At 32.6% G+C, this 22,940-nt stretch overlaps 2 protein-coding genes across 2 annotated transcripts in view; one reads left to right on the forward strand and one right to left on the reverse strand.

The window, feature by feature from the left end:
• The window catches only part of LOC142318272 (uncharacterized), a 50,430-nt gene extending 42,238 nt beyond the window's left edge, over positions 1-8,192 (reverse strand). The window contains exons 1-2 of the mRNA XM_075354838.1: positions 8,133-8,192; positions 199-275 (exon numbers count right to left, since the gene is read on the reverse strand). The gene's annotated coding sequence lies outside the window, so the exon portion shown is untranslated. The remainder of the gene's footprint in view (positions 1-198; positions 276-8,132) is intronic.
• Positions 8,193-13,058: 4,866 nt separating this feature from the next.
• The window catches only part of temp (protein prenyltransferase alpha subunit repeat-containing protein tempura), a 34,087-nt gene continuing 24,205 nt past the window's right edge, over positions 13,059-22,940 (forward strand). Inside the window, exons 1-2 of the mRNA XM_075375282.1 lie at positions 13,059-13,285; positions 20,572-20,732. Coding sequence (XP_075231397.1) covers positions 13,209-13,285; positions 20,572-20,732 — 238 coding nt within the window. The 5' untranslated portion in view covers positions 13,059-13,208. The remainder of the gene's footprint in view (positions 13,286-20,571; positions 20,733-22,940) is intronic.

Consider the following 22,940-nt stretch of genomic DNA (forward strand, 5'->3'; position numbering starts at 1 on the left):
TTCATCATTAGCACCGTGCAACTGAATAAGTAACTTATCACCTATTAGCAAGAATCCCAACCTAAATAAGCCAAACCATAAATTGAAACCAGTTCTGAAAATGTTTTCATACAATTCTTAGAGCATTTATTATAAGTTTAAAAGAATAAAGAATCTATTAGTAACTTTTTTTATCTTTTTTAATTTAGTACTACTCACATTTAACAACCAGCGTTAACCACCTAGTAGATTACATCTGTATTCCACAAAATGGTACTGTGGTTTTATCCTCCAACCTAAAAACAGAGGCATGACCACCATTTTAAGAAAATTTTAATATAACATTACAATAATGTAATACTGTTATGCAGTAGCAGAATAACAAATTTTCAACATCCCAAAAATTTAATTTTGGGCCCTCAGAAAGATAAACAACTTGTATTTAGTTATATTTTTATTTTAATATATTTATATTTTAATTTTTATTTTAATATAAGAGTAATTTCATAAATGATGGAAAATATTCACACGTGATAAAATTAAGAATTTTAAAAGACCTACAAAGCTGTTTCTCTTTTTGTCAAGCCGGTTTGAAGCCGTTTACTGCAGCGCCCTAATCTAATCACTAATCTAAGAACATGCTCTGAAATGATAACTATGTAATGCAATGAGGTGATACCTATGTAATGCAAAAATCTCATCAAAATCGGTCCAGAAGTTTTTGAGGAAAATAGTCGCACGCGCGCACATGTACATACACACACACACAACCTCTTACACCAAACACATATGCATATACCATCTCTGTTCCATCATGGGTAAAAAGAAACAGTTATACAAAATATCTCCTAAACAATGTACTTTTAAAAACTATATTGTTAATGCATATTAAATATATAAAATTACTAACATGGTGTGTACCAATAAAATGATTTATAAGTGTTATTATCTAGTTACTGTTTTAAAAGGTGAAATTTTTTTGAGATTCTAAATTTGCATAATCTCTTTTGATAACTTTTTTCCATCTCATTAGCAATTTTTGCACATATTGCTACAACAGATAAATTATGTAAACATTTTTCTCTAGTGGAGTTCCAGCACTTTTTTGCGTACTACACTTCTGTATCCTTAAACTGCTGATACCAATGTTTAATAATAATTTTATTAGGAGGATCACGGCTGTACTCTAAATGAAAACATCTATGAACATTAATAACAGATCCGCTTTCATGAAACCACAGTATGCACATTGCTTTCAGCTGCATGGAAGCCATTGCTCAACTGACAATCCCCCCTGTCATTTCAACAGTGGCATGTTTATTCAAGGTCATCAGTGACTAGTACAGACACTAATGTTTGAAAAAAAATCAATGCGCACTGCGTTGCTTTGTTCATTTTTTATTAACACCTAAAATAAGCTAAATAATTTATGTCCACCCTGTAATATTTAAAAATAAAAAAATACAATGTTAATAAACTTTATAACAAGCAATAGTTCTGTATTGGATTCCCGCAATAAAATACATTTTACATACAAACATATATATATCCAGCATAACACACTCATTGATATACTACTAAACAAAATAGATAAAATAAAAACAAAAATTCATCATTTAAATGTAGATAAGCAGATTTTGGGAAAAACCTCAATTTAAAAAATTCAGATTACAATGCAGCATTCAGAACATAAAAAAAATTATTAGATTGAGAACAAAGCTATCAAACACAGTGCCCCTGAATACATAAAATGAACTACGCTTAATGTATGATTTTCTACACTGGTCAAACAATATGGAACTTCAAAGGTGCAATAAACTCTTGAAAGCTGTCCATAGCAGCACACTCAACATTACCAAACGTCTGTTAGATATGAATTACAATTTCACAAACATCAACGATGATATTCTGAATCGACATATTACACATGCAGTGTAATAAAATAATATTGGCTATTAATGTTTGGGTTCTATTGTCAAAATAAACAAAAAATGATCATTCACACTTTTTTCCTTATGGCCAAGATTTTGTATTTTTTAAAGAAAAATGCATAATAATTTTAATAATGCAGGAATAAATTTATTTGGTACACATATTTTTCATAATAAATAAAACATTATTGAACATTCACAAATTTCAAAATGAGGACAAAGTCGTTAATCATTAATTTAATCAAAATACCCTTAAGCTTAAGCCTTTCATTGTAAACAAAATTACACTTATTTTTGAAAATCAGTCACAAAAAACAATAATAGTAGAAAATTGATAACAATTTTCAGTTAGATTTCATCTCCAATACTAATAAAAAATTATTAAACAAATAAGTAAATATTAGCTACTAATAATAATACTAAATTGATTAATAAACTTAATATTAAACAAATTAAATTAAATTTAGCAAGAACAGTAATTCAATTTTACAGAGCTATACTTGTAATAAAGTCACTCTATTGTAGTATTACAGTCATATTGGGTATTGTATAGTGGTGGTGGTAGAGTAGCAGAAACAGTAGACTGTTATTTAAACATTTCAACTAAAAAAAATTATTTCTAAATTCAATCTTGATACATATATTTTCTTTAAAAACATAAAATGGCAGAAAATCAAAGGGGAAATCATTATTTTTTTCATAGAATATCTTTTGTTCATTTTGATGCTTAGAATCTGAAATCTAAGGCTAAGAATCTGAATCTGAAATAACAAAATATACTTTTTTTCTATATATATATATATATATAAACAAGCAATATACAAATCTAGGCTTAATTTTAAAAAACTACAGTAAGATCAGCTGATGCTAGGGTGAGAATAGCAGCACCAGTCACTAAAGATGATTGCAATGATAACTGAAAACATTTTGAAGAATTATTGGAAACATTTTATTACAAAATTAGGTTGGTTTATTATGAAAATGTTTACATTTTTAAATAATTAAACAATCTTCAGGTAACAAAAATGTTTCAAAATTTATTTAATTAAATTAAGTATATGGTAATATGAACAGAATTCAGTGCAAAATGAAATAATTTGCTTTCGAGCAAAGTTCGATAAATGAAGGCTACATCAACAACAAGCACTCTTAGTTGTAAAGAGCACTTGAAATAAAATTCATTCTCCAAAATTAAATATTGAATCAAATTAAAGACATAAGATACCTTAACTAATTAGTCAACCAAACTTAAGACTGCCAGTCATATGAACAAGAAACTAGGACAGAGCAGGCAGATTTAAAACCACGTACTTACTTTTTAATCAGCTATCAATAAAATTAAATTATAAAAGGAACCTGAATCTGACTAGTAGATTAGAAAACAGCATTTAATAAAATACAAAACAGACATTATTTAAGCAAAGATCAGATAGATAATAAGACTAAAAGATTAATTAAATATTTGAGTTTCTAATTAGGCACATCATTAAAAGATCATTAGGTTGATTGTTTATGGGGGTCCATAGAACAAAATTATTTTATGTAGGACCAAAGATCATTTTTTTTTCAGGGTGTGTTATCATCGCCCAGAAACAATATATTTATTGTACAAAATATAAGCATTACCACTGAAAAAATAATATCTGAGATAATAGGTAATAAAAATTAACCTGAGATGTATTCAATCAGAATAAAATGGATATATCTTAAAAATCATTTGTTTCCTGTAGGTGATAGGTTTACATTACCTTTCTAAAGTCTTAAAAGGGGTACCTGAAAGGAGCCTCCACGTAGATTGCAATTATACACGTAAACAAATAGCAATCGGGCGTACCCTGGGCAACGTCAAGTGTTAACTCTTGACGGCAGATCCTTTCACCACCGAGCATAGAGACAATGCAACCCAGTCCAATAAAAGGGCACTTTTCAGTGCCATTTTTGACGACCATCTCAGTTAATATTGAGGGAATTACAAAAGACAAGGAAGAGCTTCTTGCTCTTCTATGTAAAAATACTAATTGTGACATATTGTGCGTACAAGAAACGCACAGGAACCTAACGAGAAATAGACCACAAATCCATGGAATGACACTGGCAGTTGAAGTGCCAAGTTCGAAGTACGGCAGTGCTATTTTTACCAGAGAAGACTTGACTCTAAAGTCAACCTCTTTTACCAACGATAACGATATTGAAATACTCACAATTGAACTAACAAACTGCACTGTAACATCCGTTTACAAGCCACCAGGAAAGCCTTTCAGTTTCCTCCCACCTAAGAATTTTTTTCCACAAAGAACTCAGCTGATATTAGGGGATTTTAACAGCCATAGTTTATCATGGGGATATACGGAAACAGACCTGAATGGAGAATTAGTTGAGGAGTGGGCAGAGGAGAATCAGCTGAGTCTGGTCCATGATCCGAAACTCCCAAATTCTTTTTATAGTGAAAGATGGCGAAGAGGGTATAACCCTGATCTGTGTTTTGCTAGCGCATGTGTTGGGGGAAGTCGTGCCAAGGAGGTATATGACCATATTCCGAGATCGCAGCACAGGCCTGTTGGAATAACCGTCTACTCAGCCATTAAAACTACTGAAAATCCATTCAAAAGGAGATTTGACTTTAAAAAAGCAGACTGGGAGCAATTTTCCTCTGAATTGAATATAGCTGTTACTGATCTTGAGCCGACACCTCAAAATTATGAAACCTTTGTTAACATCCTAAGGGAAATTTCCCGTAAGCATATTCCAAGAGGATGTAGAAAGAACCACATACCTGGTTTATCAAAGGACAGCCAGCATGTACTGACCAGATACAAGCAGCTTTTTGACCAGGACCCTTTCAGCGAGGAAACAATCGCATGTGGAGAAACCCTGATCCAGTCGATGGGTAAAGAGAGATAAAGAAAGTGGATAGAGACCCTGGAAAGGATATTTATGACACATAGTAGTAAAGTGGCTTGGAACTTGATAAAGAAGCTCAATGGGGATAGGAAAGTTTTAACACCATCTAGCCAGATAACCTCCAACCAAATAGCACATCAACTTCTTCAGAATGGGAAGACCCAACATGCAAATTTTAAGCGGCAAAAGAGTACCATAATACCAACAACTAGTAGCATGTTCAACACTCCTTTCAGAATGCAAGAACTGGAGAAATGTGTGAGTGGATTGAAGATTGGGAAGGCCGCAGGAGAGGATGATATTTGTACAGAGCAAATAAAACATTTCGGAGACATAACCAAGGGCTGGGTCCTTAAACTCTTTAACAACTGTGCTATTAAATACACTATTCCGAAACTATGGCGGAAATCCAAGGTGGTCGCACTTCTCAAGCCGGGCAAAGCTCCTGAAGAACCCAGCAATTACAGACCTATATCACTTCTCAGTTACATGTACAAGCTATACGAGAGAATGATTCTGGAACGCATTCAACCAGTTATTGAACAAATACTTATTCCTCAACAAGCTGGGTTTAGACCGGGCAAAAACTGTACAGGTCAAGTTTTAAAGCTGACAGAGCACATTGAACAGGGCTTTCAGGAGAAACTCATCACAGGTGTTGCATACGTCGACTTATCGGCGGCTTACGATACAGTAAACCACAGACTGCTTCTACAAAAAATACTTATATCAACAGAGGATCACCAAATCCTAGCTAAAATAGTAGAATCATTACTACAGAACAGGCGTTTTTATGTTAGCTTCAAAGGAAAGAAAAGTCGCTGGAGACACCAGAGGAATGGACTGCCTCAGGGCGGTGTGCTATCACCCTTACTTTTCAACCTGTATACCAACGATCAACCTATCTTCCCTGAGGCCGAGCATTTCCTGTTTGCGGACGACCTTGCCTTGGCTGTTCAAGATCGAACTTTTCCATAAGTTGAGAAGAGACTTACTGCAGCCCTAAACAGTTTAACTGAGTATTATGAAACAAACTCCTTAAAACCAAATCCATCAAAAACAATTGTATGCGCGTACCATCTGAAAACCAGGGAAGCAAAAAGACGATTGAATGTTATATGGAACACTTTTTTTTTTTTTGTTATATGGAGCAGCTGAAACACTCAGAAGCGCCAAAGTACCTTGGAGTTATATTAGACAGATCACTTACGTACAGGCCTCACTGTCAAAGCACAATGTTGAAAGTAAATACGAGGAACAATCTCCTGAGGAAACTCCGAAGCAGTAAATGGGGTGCTAAGCCAACCGTCCTGTCGACGACAGCTAGAGCTTTGTGCTATTCAACAGGCGAATATGCATGTCCTGTGTGGAACAGATCAACACACACCAAAAAGGTTGATATAGCGCTGAACGAGACCTGTCGTTTAATAACGGGATGGAGGAACCTGGAATACGTCGAGCTGAAGCAGAGTACATTGAACGGTTCAAACAATCTTTCGATACACGACATACAATGTAACAGATGGAGCGACCACCCCATCCGAGACTGAAATCGAGAAGGGGATTTTTAAACTCTACATCTATCGAGCTCCCTCCATGGTTCCCAAAAAGAGCTCCAACACCTCCAGGACATGACCTAGACTGGCAAACGTGGGTGACTTTAAACCGGCTTCGAACTGGGGTTACACCAACCAGAGTTAACCGCGCTAGATGGCGTCAAATAGAGCCTAACGACCTGAACTGCGAGTGCAGTGAGATTCAGGACTCTGAACATCTCCTAAAATGCACCCTCTGCCCAACCAAATGCACACTAGAAGATCTGTGGCAAGGAGATGCTTCTGGTGTTTTGGTGGCACAATACTGGTCGCAAAGGTTTTAATGTCTCATCGCTCGGACACAAAAAAGTAAAGTAAGTAAGTAAAAGTAAAGTAAGGTCTTAAAAGCGCTTGCTCAGACAGAGCTTAAGCCTTCCCCTATTGCATTTTAAATGATTTCTTCATCATTTAAAATTTTTACCACTAACATCATAATTTATTGTTATCAACATAATCACTAAGTGCCACATAAAAATTAATAATATACTATATATCTATTATTTTTATTTTAATAACAACTTGCCTTATGGCTCTTTTAATCCCTTATTACTCTTAAATGCTTTTATATTAGTTACTACTTCATCAGAAGAGAAAAATATTCAGTAATAAACAAAAACCATTGAAAGTTATTTATTTAGTTATATAGTGGTTTATTAGAATCTGATTTATTCTTAAAATGAATTAAATAAAATTAATATAAAAAATTTAAATAGAGAAAAATGGAAACTAACAACATAAATAAATATAAAAAACAACATAAACGTAAAGCTTTTACAACAACGAAAGTAAAGATTTCCTTTAGGATTTGCTTCTGTATTAAATAAACATAAAATGTGTTCAAGTTGTTTATTTGTGCATATAACATTCACTGCCACACTGTAAATATGATGTTTTATAAAACTATATTATCAAATACATAAAACAGTCAAAAAAGTAGAGAAAAGTTTAGTAGGGTAGACAGCAATATTTTCCAACATAATTTTGTTTTTTCCTCATATATGTTCTATTTTCTTTCTGTTTATTTTTTATACTTGTCCTAGCAATAATTGTTTTGTATAAGCTCTTTCTTTTTAAAAAATAGATTTTTCCATCTATTTCATATTTTTGGATCAACGCTGCCTTTTTGTTTATATTGATTAATAGTATGTTCTTTATCAAAATCAATTACAAACATTCAGATTTACTTCATGTTTCAGCAATCAGTTTTTAACCATCCTTAATATTGTCTAAACATGATTTATTCTCTAAAAATCATATTTCATTAAATTTAGAAAGCCAAATTATTTGACTTTTAATTTTTTTCGAAGCATTATTCTCAATATAATTATCCATATTTATGTAAACTTTCTACATGACAATCTTGAAACGTAGAATTTTGCAAATAAATAGAAAGTCCTATCTTACAAATGCCCCATACGTTTTTAAGGTTATGTTTGATTACACTATTAAGTACTTTCACAATACTCACTCCCACACTGTAGTAACAATTTTTTAGTTTTTGTTATGTAATAAATTCTTTAGTAACTAATCAGTCTTTAATCTTTTAACTACTTATATATATATATATATGACTACTTTCCCAAAGTTGTAATCTACATTACAAAGCTTTAACAAAAAAGTAAATTTTAGTTGATAAATATATCATCTATTTAAATCAAATTATATTATTTTGCATAATCAACAACACTGTCTACAGGAATGCAAAATATTGTCACTAATTACTCACATAATTGTGTATGTGTAGAGTAAAACAATGTTAAAAATTGTATTTACATGTTGTTTACTGATTTGCTTTTTTTTTCTTTTTTTTTGCGAGGTATTTTAAATACCAGGATCAGGGGGAAGGAACCATTATCACATGATTATTACTTTCATCTTGTATATTCTAGAGCAACTCTTTTCTTCTTTTATTCTTTGGCTTAGGTTAAAGTATGTGGCCAGTAAATAAAAAAGTTAGTAACCTAAAATTTGGAATGGATAACATTAAAAGAAAATTAATTTGAGCAATATAAAACCTTACATAATCATGTCACTCATATCTGGAGCTTTAAATTTTTGCAGACATACATGTAATGCTATATTTATTTTATTGGGATTTTAAATAAAGCAAGGTATATTTATAAAACATTGAATTCACCACAGAACTGAACTCCGACATATGTTGATTTGAAAATTTCTTTACTCGCTGATGCCACGACATTCTCAAAATTCTGGGAACTTCGTTAATAATAATTTATAATCTTGCTAGTGGTGGCTCATGATTGGCGTTATTGGCTCTGTGATTCTAACCAATGCTTGCTTGCTGAATTGGGCGTTTAATCAATGATAACATGATATGGATTGTTTTCGATCAACTAACTTAGCGCACAGAACACCCGTGTACGAAATAAAAAAAAACTACCGCTTTTTGTGTAAGTTTTCAAAATATTTCGTAACGACCACAATCTCGGCATCTTCTGTTGCCTAGGTAGCACACGTGATAATTTTTCGCTGACTTCAAAGACGTCCTGGACGAAAATATTGCTTGTCCTTTGAAGCCATACTGCCCGTACAAACCATCAAATTTGATGATCTTGACGATTGGTATTACGCGTGACAGTCATCGTTATTCTGATTGTGAGAATATTTGAATTACGTCTGGTATTGATCCTGGTTGAAGATTATTCCAATAAGCCTTAGGTGGTACTGATGTTTTGCGGCTTGATATATATGATTTTTATAGAGATGGCAAATTAGCAACTGAATTTTTTATTTTAATTCGTTTGGCAGATATTATGGTTTTGTTGTTGCAAATCGAAATGCTGAAACCTGGTTAGGATAGAATAATACTGTACAAATTTCACAGATGCGATCACAAAATTCCATTCATGACATCGTTGACACCTATGCTCTAAACTAATTTCATGTTCTTGTGGCACCTATAGTGTTGTTCTACATTCTAAAAGCGTTGGCGTTGACTTTTCAAGACAGCTTCGCGGTCTTAGGTGTGTCTATTGCGCGATATTGCCATTCGCGCTGGCGTCGAAGAGGCAGTTGAACTTCACGCTGTTCTGGTGTTTCGGTAGCTCTCAATTTTCGCTTTTTATTATTATGGCTATCCAATTTTGCCCGCTTAGCTTCTTTACTTTTATTTGCTCTCTTTCCTTGATATTTTTTGGCGCGTTTTCTCTAATCGATTCTTTCGCTGAGTCGCCATTTCTTTCTTCATCGTTGTAGAATTTTGTTTATTTGCTTTCCTACATGTCTTTTAAAATAATTTCTGAGGAATCATATTATAACATTATTTATTTTCTACACAACTAAGTTGTTTGAAATCATACTTGAACAAAATAAATTCTCTAAAATTATAAAATACCTTTGTATAGTGTTAATTTTAACACTTTTTTTTAATTTTATAAGTATTTTACTGACAGTTTTTATGTTGTTATTTTTATTCGTTAGCAAACAAACAAAAACGTATGTATAGTTTTACTCTATATTATAACCTGGATGATTAGTTTTCATTATTATAAATTATAACAATAATTTATAAGTAAATCAGATGATTAGCGAAGATAAATTTTAGAAGGTAAATTTACACTAGTAATATTAAAATCCAATTTAACAGCCACCTTATCTACTCATACTGAATCGACAGTCAAATTCAATTGGATTGATAGCTACACTGTATTGATTCACCTCCCTTCCTCAAGATGTTCCCCTTGTATTACATATACACATATTCATATAATTGTAGAATTTAGAAATATATGAAATTAACAATGGAATACTGTATAGTCAAAAAACTTACATCACTGTGTAAAATTTCACCATTGTATGATGTCGGGAAATAGGTTTAACTAAAGTTTCAAGATTTGAGGACATGGTTGAATCATTGTATATTAAAGAATTTAATTTACAATGATTAGCAGTACATAATGCCAGATCACATATCTATATACCCTTAGATGATTAGTCCTGATCAGCTACCATCATGTACTCGCAACCAAAGACCTTTTCTTCTTAGTCCAGTAATGTACTGTAGTAGAGGACAAAAAATGCTCTAGAGCATTAATAGAGAAAAACGTTTTTGTTGATCAAGAAAAAGATGTATTTTTCTTGATGTTGAAAATTGTTCTTTACTATTGTAAAACAGCTACAATAGTAAGTGGTTTTTAAAAATTATTTTTTTTGGATTAAGATATTTAATGATATCAATATTTATGTAAAAATTCAGTAGGAAGCTCTACTTCATTATTTTTTTCATGCAATATGGCCCAAAAATTACATAAAAAAGACAAAAATCATTACAATATATTAATTTTTTGTAGAAGCATGAAAAATCAATTTGAGATATACGTGTTATTATTTTGTTATTTACAATTACAACAGGCTAACATCCACTTACAGTTACTGATGGCTGATAATGAACTTTTGTAGCATGTGAAAAATGCCTTGCCTGACTAGGATTTGATCCAAGACTTCCAGATAAAAGGCCAAAATGTTGCTTAACTCTCTGCCATGGAGATCAGCGGTTATAAGCAACCTGCAACATTAGAATGCTATACTATCACAAAACACCATTATTTAAGAATACCTAATCACGTTTCCACTTATAAATAAACCACAGTGGTATTTTATATATATTAACATCAAAACAAATTATAACTTCTCATATTACTAGCCTCACAACAAATTAAAAGCCTCTCAAACATAATTCTTCCTTGCAAGGATTTTTCATAGCAATTCACTTTTTTCAGATTAAAATTTTGTATGAGAATTTAAAAGAGAAATTTTACATTAATCCATTCTTCTTTTGCTAATTTGCACTTCCTGTTAATAATATTTCTTAACTGTCGATAGTTCCTTTTGCCTTCTTCATCACAAGCATTCTTATACTTTCTACGTTTATCCAACAGCTCCAATGTATCCTTTGATATCCAAGGTTTTCTACCAGTTCTCTTTGTTCTGCCTAAGTTCGCTTCTGCTGATTTGAGAAATTCCTTTTTAACATTCTCCTATTCTACTTCTACATTTTCTACCTTATCTTTTTTACTCAAGATCTCTTACAAGATTTTTTACAAGATCTCTTGTGATGTCCTCCTCAAAAATCTTCTTTACCTTCTCTTCCTCAAGCTTCTCTAAATTCCACCGATTCATCCGACACCTTTTCTTCATGTTTTTAAACCCCAATCTACATTTCATTATCACTAAATTATGGTCGCTATCAATGTCTGCTCCAAGCTAAGTTTTGCAGTCAACGAGTGATTTCTAAATCTTTGCTTAACCATGATATAATCTATATGATACCTTGCAGTTTTGCCTGGCTTTTTCCATGTGTATATTCTTCTACTATGATTTTTTTAACTGGGTGCTGGCAATTACTACATTATACTTCATGCAAAACTCTATAAGTCAGTCTCCTCTTTCATTCCTTTTGCCCAGCCAGTATTCACCCACTATATTTCCTTCCTTGCCTTTTCCAATGCTTGCATTCCAATCTCCAACTATTTATTATTAAATTTTTATCTCCTTTTATGTGTTTATTTGCTTCGTCAATTTCTTTGTATACACACTCTACCGCATCATCACCATGGGCGCTTGTAAGCACATAGATGTTAGCAATCATTATCGCTTTAGATTTCGATTTTATCCTTATTACAATAATTCTATCATTATGCATTTTGAAATACTCTACCCTCTTCCCCATCTTCTTGTTCATTACGAAACCTAGTCGTGCCTGCCCATTATTTGAAGCCGAGTTAATTATTCTAAAATCACCTGACCAAAAGTTATTTTCCTCTTCCCACCGAACCTTGCTAATTCCTACTACATCTACATTTATCCTATCCATTTCCCTCTTTAAATTTTCTAACCTACCAATCTTTTTTAGACTTCTAACATTCCACGCTCCGACTCGTAGTATGTTATTTTTTAATTTTCTGGTGACCCCTTCCTTACTAGGCCCCACCCGGAGATCCGAACAGGGGACTAGTTTATCTTCAGAATATTTTACCAAGGAAGACGCCTCCATCATTGTTATATGAAAATGCAGAGAGCTACATTTTCTTGGAAAAAAAGCGGTTGTAGTATTCCATTGCTTTCAACTGTGCAGTACTCAGCGGATTGAGTGATGTTGATATAGCCGTTTAAGTAGTGCCACGCCCTTAAAAACCACTGAAATAGCTGCTGCCCTCTTTCAGGAATCATTCCTTAGTCTGGCTCTCAACAGATACCTCAACGATATGGTTGCACCTTCGGTCCAGCTATTCTGTATTACTGATCACTCAAGACCCCCTCACCAATGGCAAGATCTTATGATTCATAGCGGGAGATACTGAGCTTGCTATTAGAAAATATCATTTCTACAAACGGTGGCTAGGTTCCTTTTGAGGTTTCGTAAAAATCATTCTTACCATGGTTGTTTCAAATTTTATTCTCTATTTTTTCCTAAATTGCATAATCACGAAATAAATCTCTAAAACTTTTTCCCCCCGAAATTTTTAAATCCAGTTAAAAATATTTTCAACATAGAAAATTTTATAGCTCTTATAAATTTGTTTTTCCCCAAAATTCCTTTATTTTAAAATAAACGAAATGATGTTATAAAGTAAGTTTTCTATGTAGTGCACGGAAGATGTTATATTTTGGCTAATTGCTGTATAGTTTATAGATACTAACCTACGAACGAATCTTTAAGCGGTAATTACTTCCGAGAAAAAGTAATAATGTTAGCCGTGAAGAGGTGTGACCTAACCACAATGTGTTTGAAGTAAAAGTACTGGTATTTTTTTGAGTTGATTTAATTTCGTTAGTAGTTAATATGCAGGAAGATAGTTTTCCTGCTGCTGAGAGAATAATAACTGATATTGAAACTGTTCTCAAAAAAGATCCTAAACTGTAAGTAATTAGAGGTTATAATAATGTGTACTTTGTATTTGTTGCTCTAAAAATGTTAGATGTTGCAATATATCCTAATTAATTGTTTCAAACCGTTTTTTCCTAGTATTGAAACATAATTTATTGTAAATTGTTAGAAAAGCGATTGTTTTTGGGTGTATATAAATTGCTCTATTTTACGTCTTTGATTAGTTTGCTATCAAGTATGTATATGGAAAACATAATGCTGTGAATATCTTATAAAAGTATAATTTACATTCATGTTATATATTTATTTTGCTTTGTAACGCGTGTGTATGTGTCCGTATATATATATATATATATATATATATATATATATATATATATATATGTATGTATGTATTATAATTTACCAGCCCATAAGTGCATCTGTACTGCTCATTTATTTTTTCCAGTCGGTTGTTGCATCAAGATAAAAAGTTCATTCAAATTTGCCCAAAAATGATGTGCCATTATGCTGTAACCCCCAGCCTTTATTCATTAATACAGATATCACAAAAGAAAAATACTAATCCTCAGTTATAGTTGAATGGCTGATGTTTTTAAGAGCTAATGCGGTCAGTACCACAACAGTGTTCCAGTTACATGATTTAGCTTAAGCTTATTGCACACGTAGTAATTATTCTGTAGTTACTGATGTAAAACCATTCTTCTCACCATGTTCTGACCCTTCACATGACTATCATATTAAAATATGTAGTAGTAAGTCTTGAAATTAATTTCTGTTATTAAAGTGTGGCCTGTATGCAGTACATGTTATTTTACATGCTGATAAATCAGCAAGATGAAATGTACTTTGAAATGATGAAAAATTCATTTTAAAAACCTCTTTCTAAATTGTTTGGCATCTGAATCGTACATTTAATTATTAAAATATGTTATTATTTTAAAATAATTATTAAAGAAGTTGTGCCCACATTCATCTTACTTAAATATTAAATAATTGCATTTAATAAGGTTACCCTGATTTGAAAAAGTTCCTCAAGTTTTTCCTTTGTAAATAACAGCTTGATTTTCTCTAGAACTGTATTAGTATATAGGTGTATGTTTTAATATATAATTTAATTTTGTTATATTTGTTTTGTTTTGATATACATATATAAATTATTTTAGTTTTGTATTTTCAGTATACCTTTAAACCTTGAAAAATTTACTGATTAAATAAATGGTGATCTTAAGCATGTTAGAAGCCAACAACAAGTCATTATAATGTTGGGATAGCTGTAGTAATGAAAAACAAGAATGCCAGTATGATTTTAAAAGGTTTAAATTATTACCTAGTCATGTTATTCTTCATATAGCTTGTCAGATCATTTAATCTGCCAGCATGCACTCTGGGAGTGTAAGGAAAGTCAAGTATTAAATACATCAGCACCTTAGATAATTGTCATGTTAAATATTAAATCCATCTAGAGATTAATTCATATGGATATGCTACAAAGAGTAGTACAAGTGAGCTGCATAACAGATTTACCTACATTAAACTGGTAATCATCTAAAGAATGTTAATCATATGAAAAAAGGATGTTGGCAATGTAATTTAAGTGCTTTTATGTGTAAAATTTGTTTATATGTTTGAAAAATAAATAAATTAAAAAAATTATTGTTTGTTTTTAAGATGTCATAACCATAATAGTTGTAGATTATCTTACCCGAAACTAAGTCATTCCCAAAAGTGTTACAAAATTTGTCTAATGAACATCCCTGCCGGGCTTAATAAGAAGATTACAAAATAGAGCGGTTTCTTGCTGTCTTAACAGAGTTGAACACACTTTTACAGATCAGCATGCAAGCCCATTGAAATTTGAATGATGTTTGACCCAACAACTGACACCATTATTCAGTTCACCAAAGTCTGGCCATACTTTTATTTTGAAGAGAAAGTATCTGTGACTAGTTCTTCTAGCTTAGATGATTCTCATATTTGATATTCATTGGAAAGAAATTAAAAAGTAGTAGTAAGAACAAATTGATCTACTCCCCTCACAGAAACAATCCATTGTGCACTGTTACACTTAATAATACATTAAAAATGTTTAATAATATTCATTATGTATTTAAATTAGCCCTACTCACCGATGTATTTTATTTTTTGTAGTTTTATATAATTATGATATAAACAAGTGTGTTGTTAATAATAAAAAATATTATAATTTTTTAAACATTCTATTAAAAAACTGATACGTTTCTTTTAAACAAGTAATTTTACTTAACAATAACAAATTTGTATTAAATCTCATTTTACTTTTTACTCAAATTTTTAGAATTTTTTAATAATGAATATCCAAAAGTAAAAACATGATTTTTGGGATGGAGAACTCCGCCCCCCACCTCTTTAATCCCGTCCCACCATAATGTTATGGTTTGACTAATTTCTGTTTTTATTTTATTTTACTGTAGTTTAATTATATTTTAATTAATCTTTTAATTACTTTCTGAGTTCTGTATAGTTATGGTATGTATAGTTAGATTTTATTTCCTTCTTGTAGTATTTGTTCTCTCCCTCTATGAATCATGAGGTCTTGCCATTCGTGAGGGGGTCTTGAGTGATCAGTAATACAGAATAGCTGGACCGAAGGTGCAACCATATCGTTGAGGTATCTGTTGAGAGCCAGACTAAGGAATGATTCCTGAAAGAGGGCAGCAGCTATTTCAGTGGTTTTTAAGGGCGTAGGTCATCACTACTTAAACGGCTATATCAACATCACTCAATCCGCTGAGTACTGCACAGTTGAAAGCAATGGAATACTACAACCGCTTTTTTTCCAAGAAAATGTAGCTCTCTGCATTTTCATATAACAATGATGGAGGCGTCTTCCTTGGTAAAATATTCTGAAGATAAACTAGTCCCCTGTTCGGATCTCCGGGTGGGGCCTAGTAAGGAAGGGGTCACCAGAAAATTAAAAAATAACATACTACGAGTCGGAGCGTGGAATGTTAGAAGTCTAAAAAAGATTGGTAGGTTAGAAAATTTAAAGAGGGAAATGGATAGGATAAATGTAGATGTAGTAGGAATTAGCAAGGTTCGGTGGGAAGAGGAAAATAACTTTTGGTCAGGTGATTTTAGAATAATTAACTCGGCTTCAAATAATGGGCAGGCACGACTAGGTTTCGTAATGAACAAGAAGATGGGGAAGAGGGTAGAGTATTTCAAAATGCATAATGATAGAATTATTGTAATAAGGATAAAATCGAAATCTAAAGCGATAATGATTGCTAACATCTATGTGCTTACAAGCGCCCATGGTGATGATGCGGTAGAGTGTGTATACAAAGAAATTGACGAAGCAAATAAACACATAAAAGGAGATAAAAATTTAATAATAAATAGTTGGAGATTGGAATGCAAGCATTGGAAAAGGCAAGGAAGGAAATATAGTGGGTGAATACTGGCTGGGCAAAAGGAATGAAAGAGGAGACCGACTTATAGAGTTTTGCATGAAGTATAATGTAGTAATTGCCAGCACCCAGTTAAAAAAATCATAGTAGAAGAATATACACATGGAAAAAGCCAGGCAAAACTGCAAGGTATCATATAGATTATATCATGGTTAAGCAAAGATTTAGAAATCACTCGTTGACTGCAAAACTTAGCTTGGAGCAGACATTGATAGCGACCATAATTTAGTGATAATGAAATGTAGATTGGGGTTTAAAAACATGAAGAAAAGGTGTCGGATGAATCGGTGGAATTTAGAGAAGCTTGAGAAAGAGGAGGTAAAGAAGATTTATGAGGAAGACATCGCAAGAGATCTGAGTAAAAAAGATAAGGTAGAAAATGTAGAAATAGAATAGGAGTATGTTAAAAAGGAATTTCTCAAATCAGCAGAAGCGAACTTAGGCTGAACAAAGAGAACCGGTAGAAAACCTTGGATATCAAAGGATACATTGGAGCTGTTGGATAAACGTAGAAAGTATAAGAATGCTTGTGATGAAGAAGGCAAAAGGAACTATCGACAGTTAAGAAATACTATTAACAGGAAGTGCAAATTAGCGAAAAAAGAGTGGATTAAAGAAACGTGTTCAGAAGTGGAAAGAGAAATGATCATTGGTAAAATAAGTGGAGTATACAGGAAAGTTAAGGAGAATTTTGTGGTACATGAAGTAAAATCTAATATGTTAAACAAAGATGGTAATCAGATTTATAATACGAAAGAAAAGGTCGATATGTGGGTGGAATATATTGAAGAGTTATACGGAGGAAATGAATTAGAAAATGGTGTTATAGAGGAAGAACAGGAAGTTAAAGAGGATGAAAGGGGAAAAACATTACAGATATCTGAATTTAAGAGGGCATTAAAAGAATGGTAGAAAGGCTCCTGGAATAGATGGGATACCTATAGAATTACTGCGCAGTGCAGGTGAGGAAGCGATTGATAGATTACACAAACTGGTGTGTGATATTTATGAAAAAGTGGAAGTTCCATCAGACTTCAAAAAGAGTGTTATAGTCATGATACCAAAGAAAGCAGGAGCAGATAAATGTGAAGAATACAGAACAGTTAGCTTAACTAGACATGCATCAAAAATCATAACTAGAATTCTGTACAGAAGAATCGATAGGAGACTGGAAAAAGTGTTAGGAGAACACCAATTTGCTTCCAGGAAACGTACTGTGAAAAGGGAAGCAATTTTGGCACTCTGATTAATATTAGAAGGAATATTAAAGAAAAACAAACAACATACTTGGCATTTATAGACCTAGGAAAGACATTCGATAACGTAGACTGCTATAAAATGTTCAGCATTTTAAAAATAATTAGGGTTCAAATACAGAGATAGAAGAACGATTGCTAATATTTACAGGAACCAAACAGCAACATAATAATTGAAAAACATAAGAAAGGGAGTCTGGCAAGGATGTTCCCTATACCCGTTACTTTTTAATCTTTACATAGAATTAGCAGTTAATGATGTTTAAGAATAATTTAGATCCAGAATAACTTAATATTGTGAAAAGATTAAGATGCTTCGAGTTGTAACTGAGAGTAAAAAGGATTTAGAAGGAACAATGAACGGCATGGATGAAGTCCTTCGCAAGAACTACTGCATGAAAATAAACAAGAACAAAACAAAATTTAATGAGATGTTGGAGAAATAAAGAAGGTGGACCACTGAATGTAAAAATAGGAAGATAAAAAATTATGAAGGTTGAAGAATTTTGTTATTTGGGAAGTAAAATTACTAAATATGGATGAAACAGGAGCAATATAAAATGCCGAATAGCACAGGCGAAACAAGCCAGTCAGAAATATAATTTATTTACATTTAAACATCAGGAATACATTTTTGAAAGTATATGTTTTGAGCGTAGCTTTATATGGATGTGAAACTTGGACGATCAGAGTACCTAAAAAGAAAAGATTAGAAGCTTTTGAAATGTGGTGCTATGGGAGAATGTTCAAAACCAGAGGGGTGGATAAAGTGACAAATGAAGAGTTGTTGCAGCAAATAGATGAAGAAAGAAACATTTGGAAAAACATAGTTAAAAGAAGAGACAGACTTATAGACCACATATTAAGGCATCCTGGAATAGTCGTTTTAACATTGGAAGGACAGCTAAAAGGAAAAAGTTGTGCAGGCAGGCAACGTTTGGAGTATGTAAAACAAATTATTAGAGATTTAGGATGTAGGGGGTATACCGAGATGAAACTACTCGCACCAGATAGGGAACCTTGGAGAGCTGCATCAAACCAGTCAAATGACTGAAGACAAAAAAAAGTACTTCTTGTTTCTTGATTTTATTTTAAAGAATACATTTCCTTATATTTTCTTTATTTGGTCCTAGTTTTTTTAACACTTAAAAACCTTATTTTTTCTTCTAAGGTATCTTCTTATTTTTTTTACTTTATTCCTTAATAAATTTTGGTTTATTGGATCAAACTTCATAGGTTCTTCACTTGGTGTAAAAGTTATATTCCTACAGAAAATTAAAATAGGAGTAATTGTAAGAAAAATCATGGCCGGGTGCTACATTATTAGTTAGTACATTATACATTGTTGAAGAAAAATTATACTTTTTTTAAATTAAATTTTTTCTACTCTTTTCCCCCATTTTTGATATTTGTGGCATGAGATTTGTCATTTGAAGTTGGTTAAAAGTTGTAATAAAAATAAAAGTTTTAATATTTAAAGGTTACTTTTTTCTAACTTTAGAAGTAGCTTCAAAACTCAATATAGTTGGAGTATAAACTATTACTCTTCCTTTTCAGAAAAGTGTGAAATCTTAATTCAATAAATACTCTGTATATGGATCCTCACATGTGGCTGAAACTTATTAGTCATACAGTTGTATTGGAATTAAGCAACAAAAGTGAAAAGTTCAGTCAATTATAAAATTGTATGCAAAATGGTATGTCAACTAGGACATTAGTAAGTAATGTAATGTGTCCCAAACCTCAAATCCTCTCAAGTTAAATGTATACTTGCTTACCCTTCTAATTAAAATAATAGAAAAAAAGAAGAAGCAATGGACTATAAGAATAATCCTAAACATTCCTTTGATGTGTTTATTAATCAAGGCATGTATTATAAAGTCAAAGGAAAGACCATGGAGAAAGCCAAAGTAATTTTTCAACAGACTTGAAACTCAAAGCATATAATGAAATCAGGAATTGAATATTTTAGATTGGCTACCATAAAAATCAAATTTTAATCCCACTTTGCTGGCACCACCAACATCAATTGAGAATTTTTTTTTGTAAGAAAATTGGCGAGCAATGGGGTTGCATACAAGCAAGAATATTTAATAAAATTAGTTTAATTTATTAAATTCATTATCTGTGCCAGCTGCATTGCCTCAAGTTCAGTTGTATTACTGATTACAGATAAAAAATATGGTATTTAAAGTACGCTTGTCTATTATTCTTAGTTAAATTACAAAGAAAAGAACATGCAGACCTTTTTTCTGTTCGGCAGAAATATGTGACATGTTCAGACATTTATCTCAGTGGTAGGCCCAGGACTTTATATATTATAAAAAATATCTAATCTCACACCTTTGCTAATCTAAGAGACCTGAGATAACAGTTATTACCTACCTCATCGTGATTTACAGACATCCATTTCCATTTCAGCCTAACTAGCAAATATGTAGCTTGCTGAAAAAATTGTAATTAATTAATTTTACCATGGTAAATTTACACTACCACACTCTCAACATGAAAGAAGCTAAATTGTCTGGTGTGAATATTATGTTTTTGCACTGTTTAGTATTTGCTGGTTTTTTATTGCATTTATTTTTTGTACTGTTTATTGGATTTTAGGAAAGAGTTTGAAATAATAGCTGTTACACTGAATGAAAATAAGTCACCTGTTGTCGTTCAAAATCACACTTTGGGCCTTGAATCATGGTGTGTCAGACATGTTTTCTATCACTCATATAATCGTTTAATGGATATAAGACAGCAAAGATGGAAGCGAGAAGGTTTGTTTATTTGCTCTAAGTGTTTTCATCTTCTGTTTATAATTCATTTAGTACTAATGTATATGTGCACTATTCATCAAACAAATTGATTGGACTAACCCGAATTGTAAGGTAAATAATCTTAGCAGTATTCCCTTATCAAGTTTTCTATGATAGATCAACCTAGCCTCAAATCTAATTAAAATTGTTAATTATTTATAACTGCCAATATTGGCTAGAATTGATAGTACAGGATTGTACAGGATCATTTGGATTTGTGTGCTTAAACTACAATCATTACTTGTACCTCTTCCAATGTTAAAGTTTTCAATTTTTTTTTTTTTTTTGTTAAAATATGATGATAACAAGAAAGCTTATAAAGAGACTTGTAAAAAATATATTTTGATATGTACGAGGGTATGTATCCGCAATGTAGTTATAAATTTTATTGCAATACAAATAGGAAACTTACATGTACATCATTTTTCAACATAGTTCCCTTGCATTTCAATGCACTTGGTCCCTCGTTGCACAAGCTTCCTGGTGCCATCATAAAAGAAGGTTTTTGGTTGAGCTGTGAGCCAGGAATGCACTGCTTCTTTCACTGTTTTGTCCGAGGTAAATCGACGGCAACTTAATGCCTCTTTGAGTGGATCAAACAAGTGGTAGTCAGAAGAGGCAAGATCAGAACTATATGGAGGATGAGCCAGTACTTCAAAGTTGAGTTTCTGAAGCGTTTCAGCAGTGTGGACAGGCATTGTCGTGCAACAATACAACACCTTTTGACAGCAGTCCTCAATGTTTGCTTCGAATTGAAGGTCAGCTTGGCAGTAAGCATATCACTATAACACGCACTGTTTATTGTCGTGCCCCTTTCCTTATAATGTTCTAGTACTGGGTCTTGTGAGTCCCAAAAAACCGTAAGCATCAGTTTTCCTGCAGATTGTTGGGTCTTGAACTTTTTTTTTTGCAGGGTGAATTTAGATGTTTCCATTCCATACTCTGCCCTTTACTCTCCAGCTCGTAATGATGGCCACGTTTCATCACCAGTCATGATTCTGTCTAAGAAGATGTCCCGTTCATTACCATAGTGATCCAAATGTTTTTGGCAGATGTCCAAGCGTGTTTGTTTATGCAGCTGTGAGTTGTTTTGGGACCCATCTTGCACAGACTTTATGAAAGCCAAGTCTGTTGTGGATGATTTCGTAGGCAGAACCGTGCCTAATTTGCAGACAATGTGCCACTTCATCAGTAGTTACTCATCTGTCTAAGAAAACCTGTCACATGCATGCTCAATGTTTTCCTCATTTGTGGTGGTAAACGGTCATTCAGCTCCTTTGTCGTGCGTAACATTTGTGTGACCATTTTTGAATTTTTCTGCCCATTTGTAGACATTCCGTTGTGGCAACACACTGTACCTGTACTGTACCGAAAGTCTTCATTGAATTTTGGCCCCTGATACATCTTCTGACCACAAAAAATGGATCACTGAACGTTGCTCTTCTTTGCTGCAAACAGAAAGCAGAGCAGCCATGGTTAACAGCAGGGCAGCGATAATGGAACTAACCTAGCAGCATCAAACCTGCACAGACATAACAATTAAACCACACATGTGTCATCTACGCAACATGACAGTACTACCAACATAAACAAAAATATAACTAAATTGCGGATAATAATTGACTTACCCTTGTATTATGTTACATAGTACAACAACTGTCAACAATGCAGTTCTTCATTATTTATAAGCATGTAAGATTAATAATATTATTGTAGATCATACTTATATGATTTATTTATGATCGAATTTGTATAAAACTGTATTTAAACTACCTGTTAAAATGTATGGTATTAGAATTGAAAGTTGAATAATCGTGTTTCTTACATACCTGCTGTTAGAATAAAAATTATAACATGATGGTAGTAACTAGAACAAGTTCTGAAAGTTGTAAAAGAAAATTGGCCCTTGGTGCAACTCTGGTTTGTAATGTCACTCATTGGAATGGAAAACAACAACCAAAGGCAAGGCTTGTCAGCTCCTTGTTCGTTCTGTCAAAATTTGTGTTAAAAGACTGTGAAATTTTCAGAGGACGATGGAAAAAATAACTTCTCTAACTTTTGGAATTTATCGTGGAAAGGAAAAGAGCTATTTGTGACTTCTAACATAACAATAACTGCAACTAAAAACAAGGCACTGCTACACCTTCATGATATATTAACAGGCTGTGC

The sequence above is a fragment of the Lycorma delicatula genome, chromosome 1 (genome assembly GCF_047948215.1).
Source record: "Lycorma delicatula isolate Av1 chromosome 1, ASM4794821v1, whole genome shotgun sequence".
Lineage (NCBI taxonomy): Eukaryota > Metazoa > Arthropoda > Insecta > Hemiptera > Fulgoridae > Lycorma > Lycorma delicatula.